Source organism: Salminus brasiliensis, chromosome 4 (assembly GCF_030463535.1).
Source record: "Salminus brasiliensis chromosome 4, fSalBra1.hap2, whole genome shotgun sequence".
NCBI classification, from domain to species: Eukaryota; Metazoa; Chordata; class Actinopteri; order Characiformes; family Bryconidae; genus Salminus; species Salminus brasiliensis.
Window position 1 is genome coordinate 32,652,931 of NC_132881.1, and position 12,735 is coordinate 32,665,665.

The 12,735-nt window shown below is 40.1% G+C and overlaps 1 protein-coding gene across 3 annotated transcripts in view; it reads right to left on the minus strand.

Moving 5' to 3' along the window:
* The window catches only part of parga (poly (ADP-ribose) glycohydrolase a), a 29,083-nt gene continuing 16,348 nt past the window's right edge, over positions 1–12,735 (minus strand). For all 3 annotated transcript variants that reach the window (XM_072678074.1, XM_072678075.1, XM_072678076.1), the window contains 6 exons: positions 10,448–10,595; positions 6,897–6,975; positions 5,567–5,675; positions 3,891–3,996; positions 2,282–2,410; positions 1–1,165 (listed from right to left, as the gene is read on the minus strand). In XM_072678074.1, the coding sequence (XP_072534175.1) occupies positions 969–1,165; positions 2,282–2,410; positions 3,891–3,996; positions 5,567–5,675; positions 6,897–6,975; positions 10,448–10,595 (768 nt within the window). In that variant the 3' untranslated portion in view covers positions 1–968. The remainder of the gene's footprint in view (positions 1,166–2,281; positions 2,411–3,890; positions 3,997–5,566; positions 5,676–6,896; positions 6,976–10,447; positions 10,596–12,735) is intronic.

A 12,735-nucleotide genomic window follows, 5' to 3' on the forward strand; every position in this document is an offset into this window, starting at 1 on the left:
TTTACAATACATTGGGGGTTTTATCAAATTCAGCCAGTAATGGCCATGTTTGGTAACTCGTGCAGGTCAATTTAATAACAAACCTCACATTTGAAATAACACACGGATGATCACATATCCTAAATGGTAAAATAAGGAGGAAAAATTATCCTGCATTGGTTGGAAAGTTTCTTAATGAACCATTTAATTATTATTAATAAAATAAAGCATACAACAGAAGATAATTACTACCCTTAAAAGGGATTTGAAAAGAAAGAAGAAAATTACACTGTAGAAACCTTGAGCATAATAAATGGCTAAAAAAAATTACATGGTGAGATGATAAATTAGCCCGCAGCTTAGTATGGCAACAGTATCTTTAACTTGAAGATATAATGTCTTTCAAAGGGAAAACCATCCAGCAAGCAGTTACTGTATTTCCTTTAATGTGGAAAGTTCACAAACTTGAAAACTCAGTGACAGCACTATTGTTCTCATCTTAGTATGGCAAAAGACATCATGACTGTAGTTCAATACACCTCCATAAACCAAGCGTGATGTGGAAAATCAGTGTCCATTTAAAGTTCTCATGCATATAGTGTTACACAGTTCAACATACTGTTCTGAGTCTGTATTAGTGCACCACTGACAGTCAAACAACCAAGGCTAATATGCCCTGATCAGCCAATCAGCCATAAACTAAACATTTCAATCCATGCAGTAACTTTGGTCACAAGTGTGTCTGTCTGATAAAAGGGGAAATGCAAATAACCAGCAACCAGGATTACTATTGCTATATTCTCAGGCCACACACCATATATAGTGATCTGTGACTTGAGACATATACTCACCAGCTGGGGAAAAAATGGCATACAGTACTTCCATATAATCACATCTCAGGAAATCACCTAAAAAGATCTCTTGCTAAAGAAGAAGAAAGCACTGAGGAATAAAAGTCAAAAGATATGCGACTTCATGGCAAGCCAGCATTAATGGCTGTCGGAGAGACAAGAGGCGACTGCAGTGGACAGATGGCTGCTGCTGCTGGGGCCAGGGCTGGGCTCTGGCACAGGATCTGAGCTGATCTGCTCATAGATGAAGCCATAAAGACTGACATCAGGCCTCAGACTGTGACTGCTCTTACACACCACATTGAAGTACTGCTTCAGGATGCCGTACAAAGTGCCTAGAAGAAAAAAATAATAATAATAAGGAGAGAAATGTGAAGAAGACTTAAGAATCAACATCTGGGATCATTGATTAATCAGAGCACGACAGCACCACCAATTTTGCAAATGCACATGTATGAGGACTTGATAGTGGGTGATAGCAGAAACTGCTAATGTTGCTTGAGCAGGACAGTTGTCAGGTCTAACTGTGCGTAATCACAGATGTACAGCTGCTAGCTTTCCTACAAGGGGTTATAAGCATTCTTTAGTAAAGGTAATGGTTCTATATAAATCCATGGCAACTTGAACTCTCTTAAATAAAGGGGGTCTAGAGGTCAAACTGTATTTCCTTTGGCATAGCTGAATGAGAGTTTGGTACATGGAACTGACTTATAATGATCCAATGTGTCCTTCAAAATAAATACGGCATAACAGGGTTGTAAATAATCTGTTAAACGACATTTGATCCTTTTACACCTCAACCAAAGTCACATACTTACATATGTATTTGATACAAACATTTATATGTCAAAGAGCAACCTTAACTATACAATAAATGCATTTTGGCACATAAATGTTTCTTTATCTGGTAAAGTAGTTTGTATACACAAGGAAAAACTTTATAAAAAACTATATAACCCTTCTTGTTTAGTGTACTGCCCATTATATAATCTATTCTAGGTATTTGTCTACATCCACACTACACAGTGACTGATTAGTGAAATTTCTGGGTTTGGCTGTTAAGACTATTTAAAGAACTTTGCAGTAAGAAATAAGCAGCAAAGCAACAGCAATATAATATTCATTTACATTATTTGTGAAATATTCATACTCTTCCAGAGGGAGGACTGAAGTAACCTAACCTAGATCCATTCTTATTTGTGTGCAAATATGTGGTCTATATAGCAATGCCTATTTAATCACAATTCTGATCTTTAGTGCCTCCAAGGCACATACAGCAGAGTGTTGTCACTTGGGATGACTTGAAAAACACTTTGAATGTGGAAATGAGCTAAAAAGCATGCAAGGTCTGCTGATGGAGAAACTGCAAGCCTAATTTTGGAAAGCTCGTCCTGGTTACACTGTAGGCCCAAGACTGCAGGGGAGATGCCATGGAAAGAAACTGTCCTTACCCACGGTGACGTGTCCGTCTGTGAGGAAGGTGTGCAAATCGTGCACATCTCTCATGAGTTCAGCATCGCCAAATGTGAAGTAAGCTACATCTCTGCCCGCCTTCGCTGCTGCCATTAGTTGCAAGAGGGCTGTAAATACAAAACCACACAGAATTGAATAAAGGAATAAAGGACCTAAAACTATGCATCATGCCCTTAGGTGCCCTGGCTGAACATTTGCATGTAACTGTTTAATCTGATAAATGTATTATTTAGCGGAATTGTTCACGTCTTTACAGATAATCCACAGAATGTGTTATTGAACACATACATTACTTAAGAAATAACGAGAGACTGGCTCTTATTGTTGTCTTCAGCTGTTAGCTGTTGCAAATATGACTGACAGCTCCATTTTTAAAAGGTAAACAATCCATGGCTAACATTCTTTATTAAGGGATTCAATCTTAGTCGCACAGCATCAAACAGTCCGAGTAGTCTTTAAATAATTTAGGAGGTTGGATACAGCTCACTGATTAATGAATAATACTCTAATGAGAGTGGCTACTTACAGTGAGTAATCTGTAAATACACCTCTCCTAATATGGAAATAAAGCCTTGAGCATAAATTGATAAAATGCATTATTATTACTAGGGATGCACTCTAATATTGGCAATATCGGTATGGGACAGATGTTAAGTTGACCAATATTTAAAACCGATGTACATACATACATTCACAAAAAAACAAGGGAGTGCTATAGTCCTCTGTAATGCTCAGTACAGAGGCAGCTGTAATCCTGATTTCTACAGTTTATAAATAAAGCATTGGCAGAAATGTTTAAGTTAATTGTATAATTGTTTTCCCCCCAGAAATGAAAGTCCTGTACTCATTGGATAACTCAGTTCCGTTATGACAGAACTTGATTATCCACAAACACTTATTTAATACCTTGTATTTATGTACAAGGATAGACGATGCACTTGCATCATCACAGATTCAATGTTGAAGCTGAACAATAAAAAGAGAGCACAAAATATTATATGTTTTAATTACATTAGTGAGAGAATGGAAATCACACACACAAGGAAGCCCCTACCTTAACGTCTGCCTGTGGAAAAACACACAAAAATGTGTGCACAAACACACACATCTGAACCTCAACAAATAGGGCAATCAGGTCTGGGAGGAACATTTCACTGAGGCTCCATCTATACAGAAGAGCCTCTCCACAATTCTAAATACGCAGTCATTAACTATAATATGGTCATTAGCAATGGGGGCGGAAGTATTGACTGTGAATGCAGATTCTAATGTGTTTATACTTTGATTTCATTTTTGCCAATGAAAACATGACTAACATGGCGTTCGTAGAAAATACAGACATACTGAGATAGGACAATAAGAATCAAGTACCTAAGGTTTAAGATTTATGCACTGATCAGGAGCTAAGCAGCTAAAAGAGGCAACTCTAAAGGTGCTGTTAATGAGCTCTCAGTCATACTTGATGAAATGATTTAACATAAAACAACAGGTGGGTTTTTATGTATTCCACATTAAGTGTTGAAACATCTGCTGCTTCTTTTTATGAAGTTAACTTTAATTAATCCAGCATGGCATGAGCTCCACTACCTTTGAGTCGTGTGTCTCCACCAAATGCGCCACATCCCCAGTTTCCGGTGGCAATTGCTGAAAGGTTCTGGGTGTCAACACCAGGTCGCACAAACCCACAGTACGCCTGAAAAGCACAAACATTAACACAGAGCAAGTGTAAGCGGCAGCTGCCTGTGGGAGTAACCATGGGTACATTTCTAAGGAGGTACACAGGCAACCCTAAATGATAAACACACAAAAACACACGGTACTAACATGACTAGCATGATTCATCACTCCAGAGAACACGTCTCCGCTGCTCTAGAGTTCAGTGGCAGCGTGCTTTACACCGCTGCATCCAACGCTTTGCATTGCACTTGGTGACGTAAGGCTTGGATGCAACTGCTCGGCCATGGAAACCCATTCCATGAAGCTCTCTACGAACTGTTCTTGATCTAATCTGAAGGCCACATGAAGTTTGGAGGTCTGTAGCGACTGATTCTGCAGAAAGTTGGTGACCTCTGCACAGAATACGCCTCAGCATCCACTGAACTCGCTCTGTCATTTTACGCGGCCTACCACTTTGTGGCCAAGTTGCTATCGTTCCCAATCACTTCCACTTTGTTAAACTACCACTGACAGTTGATTGTGGAATATTTAGAATGAGAAACATTTCACGACTGGACTTGTTGCACAGGTGACATCCTATCACGGTACCAAGCTGGAATTCACTAAGCTCCTAAGAGCAACCAATTCTTTCACAGATGTTTGTAGAAGCAGTCTGCATGCCTAGATGCTTGGATTTATACACCTGAGCCATGGAATTGTTTGGAACACCTGAATTCAATTATTTGGATGGGTGAGGGAATAATTTTGGCAATATAGTGTACATAAAACTGAATTATTGGGATATACACCCAACTGCCACAATATTAACACCCATTTCTAATACGGAGTATGTCCCCAATTGTTTAATTATTTATTTTTTCCCAACATCATGCAGCCCCAGACCGGACCTCCATGGATTGCATCAATGAGCCTTGAGTGCCCATGACCCTACAAAGATCTGAGCTGGACCTGCCTGATGTATTGAAGCTGTTCTGACCCAGTTGTCTGGCCATCACATTTTGGCCTAATTTTACTGCTTTCAAAACATCACCTTCAGGAGCTCACTGGCTACTTGCCGCCTAATATATCCCACCCCTTGACAGATGCCACTGTAGATGAAGATAATCAATGTTTTTCACTTCACCTGTCAGTGGCGCCAATGTTATGGTTGATCGGTGATACCAAAGCAGACTGTAAAGAGAATGCTGATTTTATCTGTCCTTACCACAAAACGATGCCAGAAAGAAGAAGCCAAACTGAGTTGAGGTACCTAGCTAAAGCTGTCCTTCTCATCTGACGATTCTGCACTCTCCATTGTAATGATAATTTAAAAATTAATGGGGAATTTATTTCAATATAAACAAACAAGCAACTGTGGTTTGCTTTTAATCACACAGGACACACAGCGTCAGATTAGGAAAACTATGTATAACATTAGGAAAAGTATGTATAATATATATCAAGACATACATCACACACACACACACACACACACACACACACACACACACACACACACACACACATACACACACAGAAACATAATCTATATCTAGAATAAAGCTAACAGTTAAATAAATAGCTTCATATCAGAGAACTCCACTAACCTTGTTCAGTTCTCTGGTGATTTTGTCAGGATGGAACTGCTCCATGAAGTGCCTGTACTTCAGAGCATCCAGGGCCACAATCTCTGTACACCTTCTCTGCCACCCATCCCTGAGCAGGAGAGAGACAGTAAAAGGAGTTGTATGATTTAATTCAATGGATAACAAAGGGCCAGAAGATCAGACCACCACACGCAAGCTTTACACATGAAGGGCTTGATAATCAGCAGAGCTGAATCAGGGCAGTCAGAGCAGAAAAACGCTGAACTGTACAGTGTAGCAATACTCCAAGAGCAGGACTGAGTAATCCTGATCTAGACAAGTCATGCCTAGAGAATTACAAATAGGAAATACAAGTTTTAAGGACCACAGAACTAGTATGACCAGTATTCTAACATCATGCCTCTACATGAGGTTAACCTTGAGTTTAAGTTAGTTTGACATTTTAAAACCTTGCGCGACATGACATGGTTCATTTTCATTGCCATCTTCTTTGTCATTTTGAGCACACTGCCCATCACATGAAGACTGTGATTTTTATAGCACTGTAAAGATTAAATCAATAGTGTATGATTCCAAAATACAGTATGTTTAAACACCCTTCAGAGGGCAGGACACAAGGCTTCTGCAACTGTGGATACTAGGTTAACATTCTCACATTTACTACATACTGAATGAAGCTAATAGCTTTGTCAAACATACATATAGGTTACGAACATTTAAAACAATACCAATGCATTGTTTTGTGCAGTACTGACACTTCAGGTCACATCCACTTTAAAAATAAAGGTAATACAAAAGGTTCTTTGAGCGATGCCCTTGAAGAACCACTTCTGGTTCCGTAAAGAACAATTTTTGTGAAACACCTCTAAATTGGTTATGAACCTCAACATTGACTTCTGTAAACCTTTACTAAGTTCTTTACACATCTCAACACACAAGAACAATTTTTTTATGGCATCGCTCAAAGAACACCTTTGTAGCACCTTTAAAGAGTGTTAATACACTGCACCTATTATTGCTATGTAAAGGTAATAAGGGGTTTACACAGAATTACGATTTTAATTACTGCATTTGTATATTTTATTATTTGTATTTTATTATTTGCAAACAAAATTGAAATAATAAGTCTATGCTAATCTTAACTTTATTTTAAAAATGCTTTTGGTATGACCAGTAAAAATTTTAATACTTCTCCTAGTTAGACATTTTGTTATTGTGGCAAGATTATGTGGTAATGCTTATTCTGTTATATTGTATTTAATAATTGTTTTGTTTTGGGGTTTTTTTTTAACAAGCATTTTAAGAATGCTTAATATATATATTTATTTACCTTGGCGTTTCATCCTTGTGGCTGTCCTTCCATTTGTAGCTCTCTGCATAACCAGAGTACTTACTGTACTGCTCCGTGCCTGCAAATTAAAAATAAAAAGCAAAATGAAAAAGAGAAATAAACTTGACTATTGTGTCAATATAATCTACCAGCATGAAGTGGACTAAAAACCTCTAGTCCCTTCACCACCAAAGCATGGCACTCAAGAAAACAGCAACAGGCAGGCAAGAGGGAACACCAAACTGCCTTCCCAAGTTTACAGAACCACCACAGGCTACCAGGCTGAACCTTTAGTGTCACTGTTTGTAAGACAGAGAAGAACAGAAAGGACAAACATTAGAAGACAGAGGAGAATGTTGTAGTTTTTAATTCTCTTCTGTTGCATCACTGGAAATCTTCTGATAGCGCTGCAGGAGCAGATGTTCTTTGCTACGGGTAGGTCAGCCGCTTTGTGCATCCTCTTGTCTCTAAGGAGCTCCAGGCTAGACAGCACAAGAGCATGTCTTTCATTACCACTCATTAGTGTCTGCAGCTGCTTATCAAACCCAAATAAAGTCTAGTTACTAGACAACTAAATCAATGTGCCCCCGACATCTGGAGAAAAAAATTCAGATCCTACCACCCGAACATAAAGCAGACCTACTGTGTAGATCCAAACATCCAAAGATTAAGGTGCATATTAAGTAAGCACATTTTCATTCACATAGTATCACCATTCAAATGGTACTGCAGTTGGATCTTGTCACTATGGCTGCATACTTTGAAAAGGGAGGAAACAAAATGGTGGTAAATGAAAGATCTGAACAGGCGATGCTCCAGACAGTGATGTGATTGGCTGCTCAAGCCACGATTCCCTACAGCAATGTCAACCTTCTGGATACCACAGCAGAATCAGCATTCTTCACCTTCATCCAATTTGCGGTCATAACCAGCCCGAGTGGCATCCAGACAAAGAGCAATCACAAGATTAAAATGCAGCCATGCTCCCAGAGCTCAAGCTTTCCTGCCAGCTCCAGTGACGCACTAAGAGTGCATTAAGGACCCTGTGTCATGACGCAGCGTTTGTGGAATGTGATTTGCTGTAAAATCGTTCCAGGGGTCAGTGGTGACCTGCCTAAAAACGCACACCACAATGAATATTTCGTTTGTTCTAATGGCTGTGATGAAATGGCTGGGTCCATTAGTGAAGCAGGGCTAGCCATCATTCTTTATGTCAGTTGGTAATATAGATAAGTATCAATATGGGGAGGGAAAGCAAAAGGAGGATGTAATGGAGAGCAAGTAAGAAGATGGAGAGAGAGTGCTGGAGAAACACAGATGCAATAAAATCTTGGGGTTTTGAATATTTTGAAAATATGGCCTGCAACTACAAACAGCCAGGCCTTCAGCCAGCTAAAGATTAGTGAGTGGGAGAGGACATGGGTGGATGAGGAATAGCTGGCTCTGCAGGTGCAGGAATGGGTAAAAGCCCCTTATACCAGAGCCCAGCCTCTTCACACGCCTGCACGCAGCGGGACATGGACGAGTGCAGCCAGCCATGCAACTTCTCCCACTTCACATTCTCCAGCATAGATATCATTCATCTTCTCCCCTTGGCATGATTTCAAAGCTCGCCCAAGTAACAGGATTAATCAACTGGACAACTCTGTATCTGAGTCTTTCTCTCCATCACCAGTCTTAGTGGTATTACATGAAGACTGATTAAGTGTCTCTCAAGGGGGCTATAAACACTAACGCAGGAGGCGTCCACAATATAAAACATTTATAAGACAGCTCAATAGAATAATTAACAACAGTTTAATGCCGAATAGTCTAATGTCAAAAAAGATAGTGTAACTGATGTAAGTTGTAAGTAAAGATGCACCAATCATGATGTTTTTATGGTCGATTCCAAATTCCTTACAGCTAAACTGTCTGAAGGACAATTTTTGCGCCGATAAACCCAATTTTGCTTTCCCTCAAAGCTCACACTTAGCAGACTACAGAGACACTGATATGAAACACATGGTCCTAACAGGTGTACAGGTGTGTAAGCACTTCAGACTAAGCCTTCAGAGGAGCATTCATTCTCCAAGAAAGCACAATCTACTAACATGATTGTTATTAGCTAAAATTATAATACATATTTAAATGAGTCCTAGTAGGGGTGCAACAAAGTACTATTTTGACAGTTGAAAAATCTATTGAAACAAATAATTGATTGTTCGGTGAATGAATTTAAGATTAAACAAGCGTGTCTTAAATAATTTCTAATTAGCATGTGAAACATGCATGCTGGTGTCACCAATTAATCCAGTATTAAATTAGTTGGCAACTAAATTGGCCATCAATTTAAGTCGATTTGTCGTTGTACCACTTAATCCTAGAATCATTCTAGTAAAGATTTAGAATTTGACTTATTGGACCAAAACATACCCTACAACAAAAAAAACATGCATCCAGCTTAACAAATAACCAACATGCTAACAGGCTACTGTGGTAGGCAACAGATAGGCAACAGATTGATTTCCAGTAAAACGGAAACATACAAAGTAGAAGAATGTGTGTCAAATTTGAAAACTGTCAAACTTGTTCCATAAAGTTCCATATAGTACTTAAAAGGGTGCTTTAAAACATCAGTGGACTCCTATTTTGGCACTAAACAGAACAATTTTACAAAAGGGTATAAAGAATCATCAACAACTGCATCGCTCAGCATGGCAGAGATGGGACTCAGACACAAGCAGTCATACAATGTGACCGTGATCAGCACATAATTGTTTGTTTTTGTCATTTTCCCTCTCTCTGTCTCTCTCTCTCTTCTCACTGTCTCGCTCTGTGTGAGCAGCAGTAGGAGGAGGATCCTACAGGCACCTGGATGGGGCGCGGATGCTGTGGTAAAAGATTGATGTGTTTGGGTTAAGAATGATGCAGGATACTAACTCACAACCTGGGCTTCTCTTCAGAGCTGCCGCTCAGCCAGCGAGCAATCTCTACAGGGACAGAGGATGAGGGAGCGATAGAAGAGGGTGGCTGATTTTAGTGTGTTGACTCAACACAGTGAGTTGGAGGGTGAAAAATAAGGCAATTCGGCCGAGGAGAAATGAGGAATAACAGGGCAGCCTGGAGTGAATCAATGTAATGGATTTACGTTCAAATTGGAAAGGAGGGGGGGGGGGGTTGGAGGAGGATTGAATGGAACCCAATGAATACATAGGCCTCAGTGAGGAATGGCAAATAACTTCCAAAGGGGAAGAAAAGGGAAAAAAAAGACAGATGGTCAGCTCAATACATGGCAGGTATGGGACGGGACAGGACAGTGGTATGGGATAAATACTATTTTCCAACTTGATCTAACTAGTATTCTCAGAACAAACCCTTACCTGAATGATAGTGCTAGTGTAAAATGGCAATGATATTGCACTTTGAAGAACTGAATATTTGCATAATAATTATTAGAGGGGGAAAAATGGTGGGTCAAATCAATCAAACTAATGGACAAAATAATTATAGGAACAGAAGGAGGGGAGGAGTGTAAGATTTGTGAATGAATGAAAAAGACATTTGCTGACCTGTGATGATAAGGCACTCGTGGTGATCCAACGCTTCAGTAAAAAGCCGTGAGACAATAAGCTCTGGATTAATGAGGAAACGGATCTCCTCCTGTACCAGTCCGAGTCCTGTTACTCCTCCTCCTACCATCCTGTTAGCAAAGTCCACCTGCCACACACACGCACACATGCACAGTAAGCTCTCGTTCCATAACAGCACTGGTAGAAATGATTAGCCATTAGTTTGGGAAAGAAAATGAGAAAGCACTTAATTAAAACAGCTGTCACCTAATTGCTACCTCATTTTAACAGCAGTTGAAATGAAATACTGTTTTTAATGAAATACTACAGACTGAAGTGCTAGAACACTGACCAAACCCTTCCAATCAATCGGTCAATATTCCAGTAGCTATTACTATGATCTTGTTAGAGCTTGACATATTTGCCGGAACTAGTTGGGACCTGACTATTCAAGTTTGGTTAGTTGGTCGGGTTTGAACGTTTGGTCTCAAATATTTGCCAGGTTTCTGTTGGGTTCATTTTTCACAGTTGAGCTATTTTATAGCCGTCTTCTGCCATTAAGGCATACTGACTTGCATCACTGCACCTTTAGGTCTCTTTTCCGTAGGTTTATTATCTGCTGTGTTTCCACACCAACAAAACCACTTACTTTGATTGTACTTGTGCAGCAACAAAGATTCTATCCCCTCATATCCAGCAGGAGAACTTCGCTCCTTTCATTGGTTCTAAAGCACTGAACAGCGGAGGAGGCTAATGCACACACGCTATAGATAAGAAATTTGTTGCTCATTTAGCTAAAGAGATTTTTTTTCTTAATGTGACTTCCAATGTCACTCACCACATTATAAAATAGTTATTACACATAAGTAGTTGACAGACAGCAACAGCTATTAGATCAGATTGTGTACCACTATACATACGCACACACCCACAAAGTGATTTGAATGCAGCATTTTAAAGAAACTGAGCTCTATAGTCAGGTAGGTCAGTTATAAATTGGGTTATAAGATATTTAACTCACTATAACGTTTCTGAAAATTGGTCCCGAACAAATCAGTTTAGAGAATTAATAAAGACACAACTATCTGATCATCGGCTGATGGTCAGCAAAACGGTAACGGAGGGCAAAAAAACTCCCTAGTTACTTGAATTCTCTGATGAATATTTGTGTTAATGGAATTTAAATTAATTTTGTGTAGCTGAAAATCAAGCTATTATTAAATTGGCTTTTGACAAAGAAAGTCGGCTAGGCAGCTTAACATTTTTGTTATGGTGATTTAGCAGTGACCAGCTTGGTTCGGTCACTGGATGGTTGTGATGGGGATCATAATTTCAGCCCTGATTAAAGCGCTAATCTCAGTCCCCTGCAGATCACTGTAGTGGACATTCTGAGCCACGGTAACGTACATCCAGCTGCATCTCTGAGTAAGCAGAGTAAACAGAAGCAGAGGAGCTGGTGTGAAGCTGTTTTGCAGATTGTCAGGCCAGGCTCAATGGCCCACAGCCTCCTCAGTGAGAGGAGGAGGGAGGATGTCAGGCTGCCAGCTGTTCTCGCTGATCAGGTCACTCAACTCGTGCTTGGGCCATGAATCCTCTCCTCAGCGCCACTGACAGCCTGTCAACCCGCCCCACCCTTCCGGAAACATCCGTCAATCCGGCCAGCGGGACCTCAGACCCGCGGGACCTCCCAGGGTTGCTCATGTGTGTATGCATCAGCTGTCATCGGGCGCCCAAATGGAGGAGAGGTGAGAGAGGCAGGCAGACTAGCCACAGCACACATACTCGCTGATTGGGCTAAGGGTGTGCCAGCAGGGCCATGGTCAAGCCACGGGGTCCACCCAGTTTCAATCAGCCAGGAAAACACTTCAGCTGATTTGATGCTTTATTTCATCACTAGGCACTGTGCTCATACACAGCTGCCTGAGCAATGTACAGTTCCACAGAGAGCCCAGGGAATGTCTCATACTTTGGGCAAGATGTACATGAGCAAACACATACTGTACCCTAATGCAGTCACAGGATGAGCTCAAAATGGTCCTAAAATTGACATTAACTTTACTAAGGATGTAGTTGTAGTCCTGCAAACTGTGAATCAGACAGTCTACTAATTTTGTCTACCAGAAATTGACTCACTTTTTCACAATAAGCTTAAAAGTTTTAAAAGGTCCAACAAAACAGATGCCTTTAGCACATTTGAGAGACAGAAATTTTAAACAGAAAATTCAAGTTAACTGAGGAAAAAAATAGCAGTGTTTATAAAAGCTCTCTCATCAGAAACATTAATACGG